Genomic DNA, 19,751 nt, shown 5'->3' with positions numbered 1-19,751 from the left:
TTTAATGCACGTTCCACTATTTATTTCTAAAAATCAAAGAAAAAAAGTTATCGCATCATATTTTATGCAAGTTCACAAGGAGGATGATGTAGTATACGTAGAAATAGGTTCAATATTCCATTAATGCTATTTAAGTCATCTCCAAGGCCGTGAAGTTTCAAGTTTAAATCCCAAATAAAGTTAATTATACCAAAAAAAAACCCATAAATTTTGGTAAACCACCAAAACCAGTTACTGCAGTTTCTCCATTTACTACATTTAACATTATGCCTCTTAACACTAAAACCAATCCACCTGTGTACGCCTCTAATGTGGAATGTGGATTGAAGAGTCATCCTTTATAAATGAAGAACTTGATTCAACTAATTATTAAATGAATTCACTTTTTTTCTAAAATAAAAGATAAAAATCTCCCTACGTGTGACTTGAATCCATAAAAATACAACAGAATGCACATATATTATTCTCACAAGAACAAAATGGTTGGGTGACAATCACCTGGGCACCCGTGTGACAATATAGTGCCCTTTTTCTAGATCATATACTGTTTTCAACTGTGGTTTTCGCCATTGTAGTAGGAAAAATACAGCAAGCAAAACTAGTAAAAGAAAAGCAAACAATGAGAAGTATGTCACTGACTCGTTTCCAACAATTTGGTCAAGGTTATCAATTTCCATGTCAAGGGGCTCCAGCATGGATTGCAGGATAAAAGCTCCAAGACTCCAGTCAAGATGAAAGCTTCCAGTATAATTTGCAAAACCAATTCTGAAAAAAAAAAAAAAAAAAAAAGGAAGACTTAGTACAACTTAATTAGCAAAGTTTTCTCCTGCTAATGGTCAAGACGCCATAACAACGATGCATCACTTTTTCCTCTGTTTAAGTGAAGGATGAATTTCAGAGATGGCATAAAAAAGAAATTTTTTTCTTCAAGAGCTTTACAAAAATGAAAATATTTTGCCATAACAACAGCATGTGCAAGATGCTTACCAATTCGCAATTTAACCAATGATTATGACGTATTTCATTGACAACTAAGTGCGAATTAGTTGGTGAGTTTTTTTTTTTTTTTTAACCCCAAAGGATGTAAATTAGTTGAATAGGCCCAGTTTGGACCCTAAAACTTCTAATATATCCAACTTGACCCTTTTCGTTCACCATGCAATGATCTTCATCGCAGCAGGAGAAAAATGCCTCAATACAATAAAATACAAACTTTTGTAAATTTTAGCAATCTAACCCAAAACTTTTTTTTTTTTTTTGTGGCACAGAAGGCCAGTACCTCAGCTAACGTGACAGGGTAGCTTGATTATTTTAATACACACATCTTTAAAAATCAAAATACAAAATTCTAACCATGATTTATCTTTATCCTTGGTTAACTAATCTTAACTTCAATTAACCAAAGTTACCCAAATAGACTAAAAAACCTAACAAACTCCTCTTTCACCAAAGTCTCTCATCCCACTTCCACTTTTGACCCAGAAGAGCTTGTCAACAAACTCTTCTCCCTACAATCCCAACCCAAACTCCATGCCCCTACTCCCTCCTCATGTTATTCGACAAGTTGATCCATCAGAAGCACGAGCTCCACCTCCAAGACCTCAACAGAAAGTTTTCTCTCCTCACCTCCTCCTTCATCCTCAACAACCACAACAAATCCTCTATATCCTACGCTATACTCTTCTTCTGTGATATCAAGTTCAAGGAATCCCTATCTTCCTTCCCTCTTCAGCATCAACTCGCAGAAAAACAGATGAAAAGCAATTTGCAGTAAAACAAATTAGAAACTGGATTTCAGATAAAAGTGTTTGTGTTTTAATGTTTTGTGAGCTCCAGATGGATGAATAAGAAATAAATTAATGAAATTTGGGCTTGGGTTTCAGTTTGTTGGCTTTGATGGCGAAATGTGATGCAAATGCAGTGGAAATGGAGGTTTTATGGTTTCTGGTTTCTCACTCCGTTTTGCAATCATTTGAGCTCAAGTGTGACAAAAAGTCGAAAATGGGAAAAAATGGTGTTTGCAGTTGTGGTAGGAAGTGGACAGAAATACGTGAGGTGTTGGGAGGCTGCCCTGGTATAAAGAAATGGGCATTCGATTTAATAATTTGTGCTTTTAATTTAGAGCTCAGATTATTTTTCATATGAAATTACAATTTTATCCTTGATTAATAAAGGTCAATAATAAGAAACCATGGCTAGAATTTTTTTTTTTCATTTTAATGATGTGGCATGTGGGCCTCACTCTCACATATTTATACAAAAATAATCTAGCTGGTTGGCCATGTCAGCTGAAGCACACTTTTCCCAAATTAATTTCAAAATTTGGATAATATTTCTACTAATTTCAGAAATCTGACCTAATTGTGCCAAGAAAAAGATTTTGGATTAAATCACAAAAACACACACACATGTTTGAGTTTTTTTATTTAGGCGGAAAATAAAATATTAAAACACATGAGGCTTCAACATGCACCAACTAACGATGAAGGTCACTAGGATTTTATATGCAGGTTTATGCAAATGACTCGGTGCTTAAGTTGCAAGGAGAGCAACAATACATTTTATCATTCATTGGAATTCCAAGGCTCTTGTGCAACAGTGCTACCATGTATGCAGAAGAAAAACAATGATGTGGCATGTGGATCTCACACATTTATATTAAAATAATCTAGCTGGCTTGCCATGTCAGCTGAAGCAGACTTCCCCCTAATTGATTTCAAAATTTGGAAAAAATTTCCATCAATTTCAGAAATCCAGCTTATTGCGCCAAAAAAGAGAAAGTTTTGAATTAAATTGCAAAAACATGCACATGTTTGGGTCTTTTTTTTTCTTTTTTATTATTCAGGCCAGAAAATTAAAACAAATTTGGCTACATACCAACTAATAAGGTCACTAGGATTTTTTATATGCAGGTTTATGCAAAAGACTGGGTGCTTAAGTTGCAAGGAAAGCAACAATACCTTTTATCATTCATTGGAATTCCAAGGCTGTCATGCAATAGTGCTACCATGTATGCAGAAGAAAAACAATATCTCAACAAATCCATATCATCAATGCCATGATGTTGACTTCTCAGTTCATCCCAATCATTTTCACAGTAATGTTGCCCAACTGCCTCCAATTCAAACAAAGTAGTCCTAGGAGCCAGGCCAAAGAACTGCGCAGAAGGTTTAATAATTAGAGAGGAAATGAGGAAACAAGTAGAATAACCAATTACAAAGAAACATAGAAACAATGTTGAACACGTGCAATCCATTAAAATACACAGTAAATTGCAAGAACAGGTGCCAAAAATGTCACGCCACATTTTAAAGTATGGTTTAGATTGACTCATTGTTTATTCCCTCGCATATGGTTTAAGAAAAGGATATTTACTTCAAACTTCTCTATCTAAAATTTTAATAGTTTCCTTTTATTCATTTATTTCCTTATTTTTCTGGTTATATTTATCTATGTATCCAAATATTTGTATCTGTATCCTTGCTTCCTTGATCTATGGTTGAAATTTTTCCTGTTTGCTTTAAAAGATATCATTCAAATACAAATCACACTATACATTAAATTTCAAAAGACTTGAAAGTGTACTTGCAATGTAATCCCTTAACTATTCAAATAACATAAGTCCACGATCCAATTCAAAATAATTGAGTTCTAATTGGTCCCAATTTCCCAAGTCGCAACCCATAATAACTTTGAAGTTCTCTATTTCTTTAAGAAGCTACATATACATTGAAAAACTTCTGGAAGTTAAGTATGCCATATTTTAGACCGCATTTCATCAGTCTAAGTCTCCAAGTGGCTCAATTTCAATAACAAAAGAAATCCCGTAATCCTTCAGTTTGAGAGGGACCCATAAGTATCAACTCTAGCAAAGTCTTGTTTAAGCCACTTTGTTGAGACTCCAACAATTCTTATCAAGGAAGGACAGATGTTGTGGAAAAATGCATAAAATATTAACAATAATTGGTGATACCGTGATAGTTTTATTGTTTTTGTGCATAATTTTAACAGTTCTATAAGCTATTTATGTTATTATTTTTATTAATTTTAAAAAGTTTCTAATACTTTAAATAATTTTTTTATTATTTATTCTATTTTTTGTTTTATGTTGTCTTTTATATAGAGAATCAACATTGATGCATTGGCCATGTTTTCAGTAAGTTATTTATGTTATTTTTTTTATTAATTTTAATAAGTTTCTAATAATTTAAATAATTTTTTATTATTTATTCCTTTTTTTTGTGTTGTCTTTTATATAGAGAATCAACATTGATGCATTGGCCATGTTCTCAATATGCATGCAGTAAATGACAAGTTCAAGGGCAAATTATCATGCAAAGCATTGATTTCTTCATTGGACCATGTTTCATATTTTAATTGGTATGAAAAGAAGAATAAAGAAATTGAAAATGCAAAGATGATAATACATGCAGAGGCCATGTTCTTCAAGTTTTGGGCCATGTTTTGTAAGTGCCATGCAGCTGTGTAATTGGATGTTGAAGACGCAAAAAAGAAAGCTGGCAGCAAAAAAAAATGCCCAAGGGCGTGTCATGGAAAGAGACATGCTCAAGGGCGTGTTCTATGCGGGAATGATGCCAAAAGGCATGAAATACCACCAGTCTGCTAGTCACATGGGCAAGGGCGTGTCAACTACGAAGGGTGGCGTTGTTTTTGTGTTTCACCAGCCAAATTTGTGTTTTGGGAATTTTGGAGGCTGGGACCACTTTCTAGGGTATGTAAACATATCTTTCATCAGCTCAAAACATCTTTTGGCTGAGACACCAAAAATCAGCCACAAATAAAAGGTCCCAAGGAAAAGCTCTTGGATACTTGGAAGATTTGGGGAGCAATCACCCAATTTTTGAAGACCAAAAGAGTTTTTCTTTCTTTTCTCCATTTATTTTGCTTTTAAATTTACAGTTTTCATAGTTAGGATAATTGCTTTAAATTTAGATTCAAATAAATTTGTTTTTGGATTTATACCAACAACATAATATACATCTGAGGTGGGAAAAGGGCATCTTTCATGATATATGTGTAGCCCATAGATAAAATGAATTAAAATTATATAACCTAAAGTGTTTGCCTTAAATTTCAAGTTAAATCCACTATATACGAACCTCAGAAGTATAGAACAAGGTTTCTTGAGAAACATGCTTGCCTTGTAGCTCCGAGAACAAAGATGGCACAATTTTACATGGCGAATGTAAGCATTTTGCTGCAAAACGTAAAAATATAACAAATATTTTCTTGTATTCTTTCCAAGCAAAATATCAAAGGGGTAGAGAAAGCGAGGATATCTATGAAGCAATAATAGAACAATCACAACTCTACCAGTGCTATCACTTAAGAGAGTGCAAGTGACAGAAAGGAAAGATAAACTACAAGGAATGATTTTTCAAAATAAGCTTGTCCAAGCCCAATAATATTGTTTATAAGAAGCTAAAAGCATCTCTTCATTGGAAGAAAAGCATTTATGAACAAGGTATTGGAAAACTGCAGATACAAACATCATGAAAATTTAAGACACTGAAATCGGTTCGGGTTTGGACAATAAGGGTCTGTGAATTTAGATTTATAGCTGCATTGCGTCATATGAAATTATTAAATTTTAAAGAAAGTGTTGGTCAAATTATAATTTAATTCATTTTAATTCGAGCTTATACAAGTAATTAGATTGCTTCACATATCAAAATAACTAGTCAAGTCAATATTGCAATATAACCACTTATATTTACCCTTTTATGTTTATACTTTCCTGATGTACTCAAACGCAACCACATGGTTGCCACTTAACAATTAGTTTGTATTTTAACCTAATATGGGCTCAATTATACAGCCTTATGCGTAGCTGAAACTCACAATCCAATCCGGACTCTAATGCTATGTTAAATTCTAAAGAAAATGTTAGTCAAATTACAATTTAATTCATTTTAATTCAAATTTATATAAGTGATTAGTTTGCTTTATATATAAAAATGACTAGCCAAGTTAATGTTGACATGGTCTGATACACCAGTTAACATTTGTAATAGATGTTACTGATGCAAAAACCCAAGAAGGAGCACCTTCTCTTTTTCCCAAACATAATTTCACCCACCCAATAGCTTTAAACACTTACACTCCTGAGTCCTCTCTTTTTTTCATTTCAGCCCTCTATATTCTAGCGCATCAAAATTCTATTACTTCAACATCAGAACACTAGTTATGTTGAATTACAAGGGGTGCTTCAAAAGCTTTTTACACTATAAGGCATCATTTTGGTCCAGTTTAATTTGGCTATTATTTGAGTTGAACAATAAATTGTTAGATCTATAAGATTATTGCATATTTAGTTAAATTCTTGTTCCAGTACTGATTTGTGTCATTATGTGAACTTTTAAAAATATAATTCATAGTAGCGCTGCACAGTACTACAATCTGATATGGTCAAATATAGTTGGATATTGCAACACAGAGACCATCACTGACACCACTACCAATGTCATTATTTTAAAATCCTATTCATATATGATAACATATGATATTCCATGGCCTTAAAATTAAACTTCAACAGAAACTAATATCTTAAGACGTTGAATCAATAACCTCAAGGTCTCAACATTTCAGATCCAACATTAGAAGATGATGCCTAACCATCTATAAAATATTATTGCCTGACATATTAATATTGCACGAGATAAGCATAAGTCAACTAGCAACCTACAACCTCCACTATATGTATTGGCCATTGATGCAAAGTAAAAAAGTTTATTAAAAGATCTATCAAAAAGATAGGTTATATTGCTGAGAACAGAAACCAACTTCAAAACATGAAGCAACTAAAACAGCCTAGGAGCTCCCTAGCCTAAATCTTTTTTCTAGCATTTTTGGAAGTCTGAAGATGCTGGTTGGTTCACCCGGTTAGATGCTTAAATCAATCTATGTTTCCTGGTTTGACTACTAGAATTGATCTGCTGGTTTTCCAGGCTCAAAGATTGAAAATGTCTTTCTCATGATGGAAATAACAACTGGAGTTTTCTAAACTGTGTGCAGCATGCAACATTTTGGACGCTAATATGTATCTTGTTGGGTACAAGCCATCCATAAAAAATAAATGCATAAAAAAAAATAGAGATCCACATATCCCAGCCATAATTTCATCTACCCTCTCAGCCATATAATTTAGCTCACAAAGTTAACAACTTCATATACACAACAAGACCTTTGATATTTCAATTCACAGTTTAACCAATGAAATCTAAGGTCCTGCAACCAGGATTGGTGAAACCCGAAGATCAGATATGTTTCTAAGCATCAGATAATTTTATCCTTGCCTTTCTTGGGCGATATCCTACATCAGATACATCTTAACCCAAATCTGTCTCTAAATTATGAGCATGTTTATACACATGGCGGACTAAAATGTTAAAACAACTACCCTTACCATCCTTATACAGGGGCTGCAAGAAGGCCCACGCTGGCCCTTTGACATCACGATGACATGAGAATTATGAATTGGTTGGTAGGAGATGCAAGCTACACTAGGTAGGGATGGATGCCCTCCCTACCTTGGACTAGTTACCTACTTTGTGAAGGGAGGAAAGCTTTGTACCCTTTAAGGCAGGCGTTTTTGTTAGCCAGATACACAATCTGCCACTTCTTTTCTTTTGACATAGCCAGACAATAACATCTTAACAAGTCTCAAACCAGAGGGACAAGATTTCCTTACTCTTGCTAGTTCTAGATATCCATCTCAGGTTCCTTGTTTCTTGACAAAGTTAAAGGTTTAGGCATCAATTATTCTGCTCAATACCTTCTCCTTCGAAGAACCTTCTATTAGTCATCACAACATATTGCTGTATTTAAATAATACAGCAAGTAAAGGTCTTGGGGCAAGTAACAAAGAAAAAAATTTGGATAATAAAATCATTCTTATCAAGGCTGTGAAAATTAGGATTCTACCTTGAGTCGGTGGATTATCTTAATTATCAGATAACCAAAACCAACTGCAAAGATGCAAAACCTTATCATCTATCAAATTAACTCCAATGTGAAGGTAAAAATGCAAAAGTCATAATAATTGGATCAATGAATTCTAAAATCTGGATTTAACCCAAAACCGTTTAGAGTGGAGAAAGCGAATCCATATAGCCGATCCCAAATTTTTGGAATAAAGGATTAGTTGAGTTGAGTTGAGTTGAATTGAATTCTAAAATCTATCAAAAATTCAAGAAGCCAAAGTCATTTCCCTTTCCAATATCTATCCAATCTTCATTACACATATTAGCCCAAGCCCCTTCCTAGTTTTGCATTGAGGAATAAAAGAAGTAAGTTCTTTGCCATTGCAGGTGTCACAAAGTAAGGAAACAAACTTTCTTGCTGCTAATATCTGTTAAGAATTGGACCATATGATGCCTCTAGAATAGAAACAAAGCAAAATAGTGAACTTGTGGTTGGTGGTTGTTACAAATCTTTTTACTCTAAAAAACATAGAATATATATATATAATAAAAGACATCATAGTATCTAACAAGATGACACTAACACATGGTACGCATAATTTTATACTTTTTGAATTGCAAATTCCTGTCCGCCTGGCCCAGCCTGACACCCTTGGGCCTGGGCAGAGGGCCCAGCCAAATAAATAATTTTATATAATAAAATATATTTTATATATAAACATTATTTATTTAATAATTTTTTAAAAATATTTTTTTATTAATGTTGGGCAGATGCCTAGCCCAGCCAATGATCAGGTCTAGATACAATTGCCAAAAGACTACAATAATAGGACAATCTTAAGAGAGTCCTCATTAGGCTCAGGTCAAAGGAAACAATGAATTATAAAACAACGAAACATTATTAAACATAAAAGGTCAAAAACTCATCAAACTTAGAATTATAAGATGTTACCTTGTCTACTCTTCAACAATGCCAAAGCTTCAAGTCTGCAGGCAGTAAAGTTTCCAGCTGGGTGCGATAAGAGAAGTTTGGCATCACTTGCATTGGATGCCAGCTCATATCCTTTGGGAATGCAAGGGTTGCCAAACGATCCCTCCTTATCATTAGGCACTGCATAATCATTTTAGCAATACTTACAACATTTCTAAAAAGATGCAAGGATACTTATTGAAATTGATGTTAAAACACTAACTATACAAGCCATCAAAATTTTGAATAGAAGTGAAACTGATATACCTGACCATTGCAAGTAAATATGTAGACCCCCAGAAGTAAACATGCAATGCACAAAACACCATAATTTATGGTAAAGTTTAAAGTGAACCTTTCAAATCACATTTTTCCAGGAGCCAACTTCATTCCAAATATTTGTATGTATATTATTCACAAATCATCATTTATTTTTGAATTTCTTTTATGTAAATTGTATATAACATATAAATGAGACTTTAATCCATTTTTTTTAATGACCAATAAAATTTATTTATTAGGGAAATGCATTTAAAATTGCTGACTTCCTTGTTTATTTATGACAGGAAGTTAAATATTCAACAAAAAATAAAAAGCTCAATCCTCTTTTCACTTGCATTGGTTGGGCATACTGTGGAGGGACACCCCTTGTTTTTTTATAAAAAGGAACTAATAGTTTTTGTAATAAGCTAAGTTTGGTTCATTTAGCTATCTGATTAAGGTTATATTGATTTGGAACACCTGTTTATATCTTTTCAACAGTCCACTTACAGAAAATTTCTTTCTTGATGAAAACTGTGTGAAATTTAGATAATTAATTATTCCTATAGTTTATAAGTCTCCCATCTCCCAACAACATTTATTATGAGAGGAAAGAGTTAAATTAATTCCTCAATCTTGCAAGTAACATATAAATACAGTTGGAACATCTTGAGAATGTACAAAATGAAAATATATGAGTACATAATTGTCTCTATTAGAGTCCGTGGATGTAGGCTCTCCATAGCTGAACCATATATATCCTTCTCTTGCCACTTTTTTCCTATCTTTTCTAACCTTCTAAATTTTAACATGGTATCAAAGTCAACCATTGTCTCGATATTGTTCCACCCGCAAATATTCATGCCTGCAAACTTCACGCTCTAGATGTTTATGCCTAGGCATGAGGGAGGGGTGTTGTCTCACATGGTGTTATTAAGGTGAAATGCAACACTTAGGTGAGAGGGTACCCTATGACCTTAGGCGAGGGGCGAGGGCCTTTTTGAAGAGAGGCGCTATAGCCTAAATTGCCTAAATTATATACACACAAACACGAATAGATTTTTAACATAAAAATATCATACAAGTAGATCAGTCATAATACCAAAAAAATAAGAACATAATAATGTGCAAACATACTCAAAAAATCTAAAGGGAAGGAGAACTGCCTCATAAATGAGTGATTGAATTGTAAATTAGAACTTCAATAAAAAAAAACATAAGATTCACAGTAAATATTTCACTAGAGAGCTAGTCCACCTATAAATATGCCTCCTCACATGCATGCTCCAATAACAATGAGAACAAAATGGTATGAAAATATTTGAATTCATGCAGTATTGGAGCATTGTAGTAGTCCTCATTCCCAAAAATGATTTTCACATCTCAATTTCAAGGACATCATATCACAATATCCATTTAACAAAAAGCATATCACAATCACAATACCCATCTAACAAAATGAATAACACAATACCCATCTAACAAAAAATGAAACAACAAATTAAAAAGAAACAAATCTAGTAAAAAATTAAAATGAAACAAAAATTTTTTAAAAAAATACAAGTGCTGCACTGCTGTAAAGATGGTGTGATGAGAGAATAAAAGAAGAGAAAAAGAGAGAAGTAAGAGAGAAGAGAAGAAAAAAATTAAAATAGAAAAAAATTAAAGTTTTGTTGTGGCGTGATTGAGAGAAGAAGAGAGAAGGAGAGAAGAGAGAATAGAAGAAGAGGAGAGAAAGAGGAAAGAAGAAGAAGAGGAGATAAAGAGAGGAATTAATACGTTATTGTGGTCTCCAATTTGCTGCTGCTGTGAAAGAAGACAAAAAGTTTAGGGTTTCTTTTAACTTTACATTGTTTTAAAAAAAATAAAAAAAAAAGAAAAAGAGAAAAGTTTTTATTATTTCTCACAGGCATTGCCTTCCACGCCTTTCGCCTCTCAACTTAGAGCCTCGGGCACTTGCCTTAGCACATGTTGACTCACGTCAACCAAGTAAGGTGCCAGGGGCTTGCCTGCCTTGCCTAGCACCTAGCCTCGCCTCGCCTCGCCTCGCACCTAACCTTACCTTTAACAACACTGAACCCACATTGGTTTAGCTTAAGGCAAGAGAACTAAATATAAGAACTTGAGCAATCCTCCTCCTTAAGCTAACTTTTGGGATTGAATTAGTTCTTATCCATTTTCTCTATATGATATCAGAGTCTAGATTGAAGGCCTTACCATTCTTCTCCTTCATTAGAGCCAAGGCTTAAAGTCCCTACTTTATTCTTCTCCTTCATCAAAGCCAAGTGTTGAAGTCACTACTCTATTTTTCTTCCTCAAAGCCAAGGCCTTGAAGTCCTTACTCTATTTTCTCCCCTATTTCTCAAGAAAAGAAATAGACCCAAGAAAAAAGACATGTTAAAAAAAAAAAGAGAGAGAGAGAGAATTTTTTATAAAAATCAAATTTAAAAAAAGGGAAGAGAGGACATATTAAAGAGAGAGAGAGAGAGAGGTTGATAATGAACCCATGACTTTAGCAAAAATCTCATCAAGGAGGAATATTAGAATTGATGAGATTTTTCTTTAATGCATGAGATATGTCTCAGTGAACAATCCCATGATTATGAGAAAATCATGAGATTAATTACTAAAATCTTAGGGGCCATTTATGATTTATTAATAGCATCCTACAAATATTATGCATCTTCCATTATAAATATGGAGTTCTATATACTATGCAAGACACACAACATAAGTGAAAAAAATGTAGTCCTTTTGAGGTTTTGTGTGTGTGGATGTACGCTCTCTGTAGCCAAACCACATAAATCCTTCTTTTGCTACTTTTCTCCAATCTGTTCTATCCCTCTACATTTCAATTGTCTCCAAAACATGAAAAAAAGAAAAATTCTATGTTTTATCCAGGCCTGTTGTCTAAAACAAGGTAAATTATTCAGAGAGCACTTTCTTGAACTTAAGTAGGAGATGGGGAGCATTGGATGTGCATATAAAAGAAGAAGAACTGTAAATATATGCATTCACATATATAATGCCACACTTCTCCATAAACTCACTATATCAACTTTCTTTCTCTGTCATTTTAATACTTTAAATATATAAAGGAGGGGAGAGAGAGAGAGAGATTACAATGATAATATAATAGTGAAGAAAAATCCCTCATAATAATAGCGTTAAGAAGGAAATATGCAATCAATTTTGGAGATTGGAAATCTAGAATAGTTACCCTTAAACTTTCAATTGCCATTTAATTGAAACCCTGAGGTTTAGTACGAGGTCTTTTCCTCCTACCTTAAGACTAGAGTACGTATTGTCACACATTGACAGACTAAAATGGTTACCATGGTTTCTGCTGTTATTTATAGGTTTTACAATGGCCCGTTACATGATACATTGTTATTTACAGGCAAATCTAGAGTTGCAGGTGCAACTACCATCATGACCATTATATAACTCATGGCCGTTATTTACCATTACATAACAGTAATAGTCATTACTTTACCATTACGTAACAGTAACGGCCGTTACTTAATTATTCCTCTGCTGCAATTACATGGAAATAGTATTATTTTACTTCTCCTTTTTTTGTCTTCATATTTCCTCTTTCATAGCTACTATATCTCTCATATTATCTCAAATTTTCACTTAAATTTCTCCCTTCTTTTACAAAATCTCTCTCTTATTGTTTGCTAAGCTAAGATCAGCATTATTAAGACGAAAGGAGACACTGAGGCAATAGGATACCCTATAGCCTTAGGCGATAGGCGAGAGGCGAGGCGAGGACCTTTTTGAAGCAAGATGCTATAGCCTAAATTGCCTAAATTTTATATATATACTTTTAATATAAAAATTCATACCTTTAACTAGTTTAATAAGTAAAAAAGCATATTAAAAAGCACATCACACCTCCAATTAATAGAACATAAACCATTTAAAAATCATGTAACCACTTGCAAATACATAACACACCTCAATCTAACATATTACAATACCGTTTAATAAAAAAATCACTATTGACAATTACCCATGCTCCAAGTCTCCAATTAATAGGACCTAATTTCAAAATTAAATAACTATTTGCAAATACACATCTCAATCTAACATATCACAATACTCATTTAATAAAAAGCATATCAAAATTGACAATATCCATCTAACAAATACATATCACAATGCCCATATAACAAACAATGAAACAACAAATTAAAAAAGAAAAAAAAAAGTGTTGCTGCTGGGTAATTAAAAATGGTGTGACTGTGAGAGAAGAAAGCATAGAAGAAGAGAGGAGGAGAGAAGAGAGAGAAAAAAAAAAGTAAAAAGGAAGAAAGAATGCAGGAAAATAAGTGCTGCAGATAGATTAAAAATGGCATGACTGTGAGAGAAGAAAGAATAAAAGGAGGAGGAGGAGAGGAGAAAAAGAAATTTAAAAAGGAAAAAAGAAAAGAAGAAAAACATGGGTGCTATGCAGGACTTGAGAGAAGGGAAGAATAGAAGAAAGAGGAGAGCAGAGAGAGGAAGGAAGAAGTAGAGGAGGGAAAGAGAGGAAGGATGAGAGATAGACACACCTTATTCCTTGGGTTGTTCAAGCAACCGTGGAGCCATGGGTGAAATGAGAGCCTCCTCTTTAGGGTTTTTAACTCTTGACGTTTAAAGAATGAATAAAAAATAAAAAAATAAACGTTATGTAATAGAGGCATCGCCTCCCTCTCCTCACGCCCTGCGCCTCTCTCTCCCAGGCAATTGCCTCATGTAAACCAGGCTAGGCGGAGCTAGGCAAGGCGCTAGAGGATCACCTCACCTCGCCCAGCGCCTAGGAGCGCCTTTAACAACACTGGCTAAGATCATCAGTAAATATTTCTATTCTAGCTATAATATTATTTAATGCTAATGATATTCAAAATATGATAGATTTAATGTCTTTATTTGATGTATTTGTGCTTATTATATAGTTGTATATCTTAATTTTACTTGTACCTACTAATATTGTCATTTTATGAACTTTACAAATTTTTCAAAAAATTTTGCGTAACACCAGGCCGTTACCGTTACATTACGGCCGTTATAGGCCTATTCCGTTACCCGCGACCGCAATTTGAAACCATGATTGTTACAACTTCTCAAATCTTCTCAAAATCACAATTAGAATAGAACCAAAGATAACTAATGTTTGAGGGGGTAACTAAAGCAATGAGATAAAGAATGCTAGCAGTAGTAATAAGATATTAAATCGTGCTGATGCATTCCTCAAATTCAAAGCCTCTAAACTCAATCTCCATCCTACAGTTTTGTGAAAGAAAAGGTCAACACAAGACTTACGGGAGATCAACTCTCTAGAATGGTGTAGCTCATGTAGAGACTCCCATGCTGCATCCTACAATAAAACAATAGTCATTCTTTGGTTAAAGACCCTCCATAATATTATTAATACCATTGATCTTATCGAAACAGCACAAAATAACACAAACTTGTGCAGAGAAGAGAACATAATGGCACAGAACCAGAAAGAACATTATCAAAGACTTTCTTGACGTGATAAAATAGCATAAAGAAAACAATGTATGGTTACTTTTGTGTCTTGACCTTAACTCATCAAATAAGAACGGACCTGATTGTAATAAACACCCCCATGACCCCCAATCCTGCCCCAAATAACTATTGCTGCATTGAATAATTGATTAATCATACCAAATTCATCAAGATTAGCAGTACATAAGAAGATTAAAGAGCATCCAAAAATCTGCATTTTAGAGAAAATTGAAATCAATTTTCAGTGTTTTCATCCAGACTTAATTGATAATGCTAAACTCTGTAATGCATTCTGACGCTTGTATGCAGCATATGAATGTCAATACAATGCAACCAACACAAGTCTTCAAGTATTCAAATTAAAAAAAAAAAAAAAAAAGAATAATTCTGTTGAATAATAAATTCCAAATTATTGCAGTATGTTCAAAAGAATCAATACTGCAAGAGATTCAACTACTTAACTACTTGAATGAATAAAATAATAGTCCATTAAGGTCTCCACTTTGCCTTCCCATCTTTCTGCCATGCAATCATGAATAGATGCATATCGTACATTATATAAGCCAGAGGACTATAATCTGCCTCCCAAAAGTTTACTGAGGTAGAAAGGGACACAAGAGAAGTGATTGATACAAAAAATTCAGGGTCTATATCTTGCTCATATTTGGGGCCCAACTCGTGTGGATAACTGTCTGTCTGTCTTCGACTAAAGAGAAGGCTTCAAATTTTCATTTGGTCTATATATTCACGCATGAACTCAGACTCACTGGTGCTTAACAGGGAGTATTGCAGTGCAAACTGGTGATAATGAGTAAACACACAAGCGTGCACAAAAACTGTAGCTTTTACTGTAAGTTTCCACAGAAAAATCAACAGCAAACATGAATCACATCATGTGATACAATTTCATTCCAGCCAAAGCAGCTTTTATTCGCAGAAAAAATGCAAATTGGTATCCATAGCAAGATTTCCAATATCATTTGGAAAGAATGAAAAAGAGACGAAAATTGGGCATGTTGAACATTAAGTAGCAAAGGAATATACATGGGAAACACCTGGCCAAATTTCGGAAAGCTTTGTGTCTGAATATTGTAAGCAACTCCAGCCCATTTGATCATCCGTAGAGATTGCCCTTTTGCTACTTCTCTTGAAGCAAATGCAGCCTGCATATGTTAATTACAGGGATCAAATTTTCAATTTAGGATAGCATACATCCAAAAAGCAATATTAAAGGCATTTACATATAATGCACTCATTATCATTTAATGCCTGTGATATTACATTAACTTTATCCACAATGTTGACGATTATTATGGGGCAAAAAATGGCCTGTTTTTGGGATTGTAGTTCCAATCTGCTTTTTGGAAAAGCACCATTTTAAATGTTGTTAAAAAAAGTAGTTTGGAAAAGTTGTTTAGCAGTTTTGGAGTTCTTATGACTAAAACATGTCAAATTTAACTTAAAAACAATTTTTAATAGACTTTAATTAATATATTTAAGATAGTATTTTCTCAATAGCAGTTCAAATAGTAATGTTGATGGAAATCAACAAGAACAATAAAATCCTAGGAATGTTCGTGAGATGATTCAAGATGCAATTGCACAAGAAGCTCCAATCACAAGGACTAGAGTTAAGAAGATGCAAGAGTTAATTGAGGAAGTAGTTGCACAAGAAGCTAAATATGGAGATACAATCAATAAATTGGAGTTACAAGAAGATAGGAAGTGGCTTATTTTGATCCAAGTTTGCATGGGAGATGATCAAGAAATATTTGGACAGAATTGACGGGCTTCTATGCCAATTTGGCGTAACTTTTTTTTTTTTTATCTAGGACAGGTCTGAATAGTTTTATTTAATTATTTTAGTCAGATTTATGTATTTTGGGACTTATTTATGTGTTTTCGGGCGTTAGGTAGAAGTGCAGCTACTACAACTTTTTTATTAGTTTTTAGGTTTTATTTTATTTTTTTTAGTTTAGAGATTTAGGGTTTCAGCCACATATATAAGGCTAACTTAATACTTTTTCAATTGAACATTACTTTTGATTAAATTAATACAAGAGAGGGATTTTTCCTTAAGTTCTTTCTTGAACTAAACTAAATTCTCCAAGAGTGATTAATCTTGTAGGATTTAATAATCTTGATATTCTTAGTTCTTGTTTGATTATAAATTTTGGGTTAAGAATCCTTAATTCTACCTTTGAATTATCTTAGTTTTCAATTCTTTATAATTAATAGGTCAAGATATTCGTTGGTGTTTGAACTTGATTTTGGCTTTATTGGGATTATAAACTAAACCTGTTCGTGGGTTTCAAGCATCGTTCTTGAGATTCGCATCAAATGTCAAAGGGACGTGAAGGCTAGAAAAGAATCCAATTTAAAAAAATCCAAAATTTTTATCAAGTGCAGAGGAATTTATCATCTTAATTCATAAGCATGTACCCTCTAGGGAAGAAAAGATGCTAGTATATCTAAAAAACTAAAGCAACGTGAGTCTGTGACAGAAGCAAATGGAACCCAAGCATCAGAAGTTCAAGCAACATTTAGTTGGCTAACAACAATCAAAAGACTTAGATGATCACCTTAATTTGAGTTGCATGGGGTACAAAGTAGCATGCATGGAATTTGACCCTTTAAAAAAGCAATTGTTTTTTTTTAATTAAAGTTTTATGGTGGAAAACAACCTGCAAAGAAGTTCCACCAAGTTCAACTACCCCAGTGGTTTTCTGAGGATCACTTCCCAGTGTTCCAAGAGCATAGTTTACAGCAACCCAAGCAAAGACACCCTTTTCGCCATCTGCAATGTGATCACATCATCTGTCATCTAAATCAGGTTATTCTTAAACTTTTATAACATAAGAGCTGCAAGCAAAGGCCATTAACCTTCTTCTGTAAACAATGATAAATCAAAATAAAAGTACACACTTAGTGCACAGGATGAAGGATTCAAGGAATGAGAAGTTAACCGTTTGCTGTCTACATTTTAATACAAGAAAGAAAAGAAAGTTCAAAAACAAATGAAATGGTTAAATTGTTAAGGAGTATTTTTGGTTGATAACTGCAATGTGAAATATGATGAAGACGATTAAGAAAATCAATTTCAACATGGGCTTCAATATAGTCAAATGGTCTGCTACCAACTACTAAACCAGTAAGGGTTAACCATCAAAAAAGTATAACATCTCATATTTACATGATGTAACTAATGACAGATCATCCCCATCATGAGACCATTTAAAAGCTTAAAAAAATACAGCATCAATATCCCGGATGAAAAAACATGAAGCAGTTGAAAAGAGACAAGAAAAGAACTCAAAACTACACTCGAGCTTGTCTGCTGCTCTTTGATCACTTACTTACATTAACAAATATGTTCAGGTATAATAAAACATTGATTCTTAACCAAAGTGGTTCAGCTAAAATGCCACATTGTCAAGTGTCAATATCAGGAAACTTAAGCTCTCATATCTTAATAATAATAATAAATCAAAAAATCAAATTGCATTTTCAATCAACCAAACTAGGAAAACAAAAAAGATGGAAAAAAAAAAAAAAAACTTCCACATCACAAACCAAAACCACAAACCTTCAATAAACCGTGCCCACTCTTCCTTAAACGTGAACCCAGACTCTCTCAAAACACGTCTACAAGACTCCAATATCATCTCTCTCACCTTCAACTCCAACCCCTCCACTTCCTCACCACCGGCCATTAACTGCACCTTAGTATTCGCCCACTCTTTCTTGGGTACAAACCCCTTGGCAAACTCGACCAACCCATCAACCAAACCACCTGCATTATCCGGGTTCTCTGAAAATCCAGCCAATCGAGACCGAACCTTCATGGACCCAGCAATCAGCGGCATTTGACCATTGGTAAAAGGCATGCTTCCCTCCACCAAGAGCTCGTAGACGCGGACGCGAGACCCAGAAGGACCCGAATCGATAACAACAGAGAAGAATTGGGATTTGGGTTCGGCAAATTTCGACGAATGGTGGATCTTCTGAGCGGTAGAAAAGAGGTAAAAGAGGAAAGCAACTGTGAGAAGGGAGATGAAGAGGATAAGAAATTTGTGGGTTTGTGATTTGTTGTTGGGATTTTGAGGAGGTTGGTATGGAGAAGAGAAGGAGTCCAAGTGCATGGGAGGATGCAACTGTGTACGGTGAGGTGGGAAGTAGGCGGTAGAAGCTCTAGACTGAAGAGTTGAGAAATCCATGGAGTTTGGATTTTGGACATAGAGCAGAGAAAGATTCGTCGGTTACTTACATTTGGATGATCTGAGGTTATTGTTTATAGGTTCGTGTTAGATCAATCGATGATGAGTATAAAAGAAAACAAAGGTTCAACTAAGAATATGAGCATCTACCAGATTCAAAAAAATTTTTCCCATCAGTTGAAGCAGCACAAGCACCTCTCCTTCTTTCTCCTCCTCCCCTATAGCCCTCTTCTTCTTTTGATTTATTTTTAGTAATTATATTTTAGGGTAAAATTATTGTTAACCTCTCTATTTTAATAAAATTAAATATTTAACCTAATATTTTGATATATATATATATATATATATATATATATATATATATATATATAGCCTCTATTTGTTTAAAAGTATAATCTGTGCATGAAAAATATTTTTCATTTCATAAAAATGTTTTCAATTATTTAGTTTTAATAGTAAACCAACGATACATGTATATCACACATATATAAGTCATTTTTTTTTAAATATAGTTTACTTTTTTTATAAAAAAATATTTTTTATTGATTTATTTTAATAATAATTAAATTACTATTTATTTTTTTATCTTATTAAAATTAATTAATCGATCCCGTATTTAAAAAAATATATTATTTAATTTTTATATTTTAATAAAATTAATTAATTGAGTTCTAAATTTTAAAAAATATAATATTTTAGAAATATATTCCTAGATCAAAAATGAAACTTTTGCTAGACTAAATCTGAATTTACATTTTTCTTAAATTGCTTAATCACTTTTTATATAATTCTCTAAGTATTATTTTTCATATTTTCTTTATTAGAATAATTGTCTAATAG

The 19,751-nt window shown here is 33.5% G+C and overlaps 1 protein-coding gene across 1 annotated transcript; it reads right to left on the bottom strand.

Annotated features, from left to right (window-relative positions):
• Window positions 1-440: 440 nt before the first annotated feature.
• LOC131180774 (probable apyrase 6) lies at window positions 441-19,126 on the bottom strand. The gene is made up of 8 exons (XM_058148443.1): window positions 18,281-19,126; window positions 17,379-17,491; window positions 15,750-15,857; window positions 14,485-14,539; window positions 8,896-9,054; window positions 5,121-5,218; window positions 2,961-3,157; window positions 441-765 (listed from the first exon to the last, which is right to left on the bottom strand). The coding sequence occupies exons 1-8, from the start codon at window positions 18,909-18,911 to the stop codon at window positions 495-497; spliced, it is 1,632 nt and encodes a 543-aa protein (XP_058004426.1). The 5' UTR covers window positions 18,912-19,126; the 3' UTR covers window positions 441-494.
• Between the last annotated feature and the right edge of the window lie 625 nt (window positions 19,127-19,751).

Source organism: Hevea brasiliensis, chromosome 6 (genome assembly GCF_030052815.1).
Source record: "Hevea brasiliensis isolate MT/VB/25A 57/8 chromosome 6, ASM3005281v1, whole genome shotgun sequence".
NCBI lineage: Eukaryota > Viridiplantae > Streptophyta > Magnoliopsida > Malpighiales > Euphorbiaceae > Hevea > Hevea brasiliensis.
This window is presented reverse-complemented; position numbering and strand designations above follow the sequence as displayed.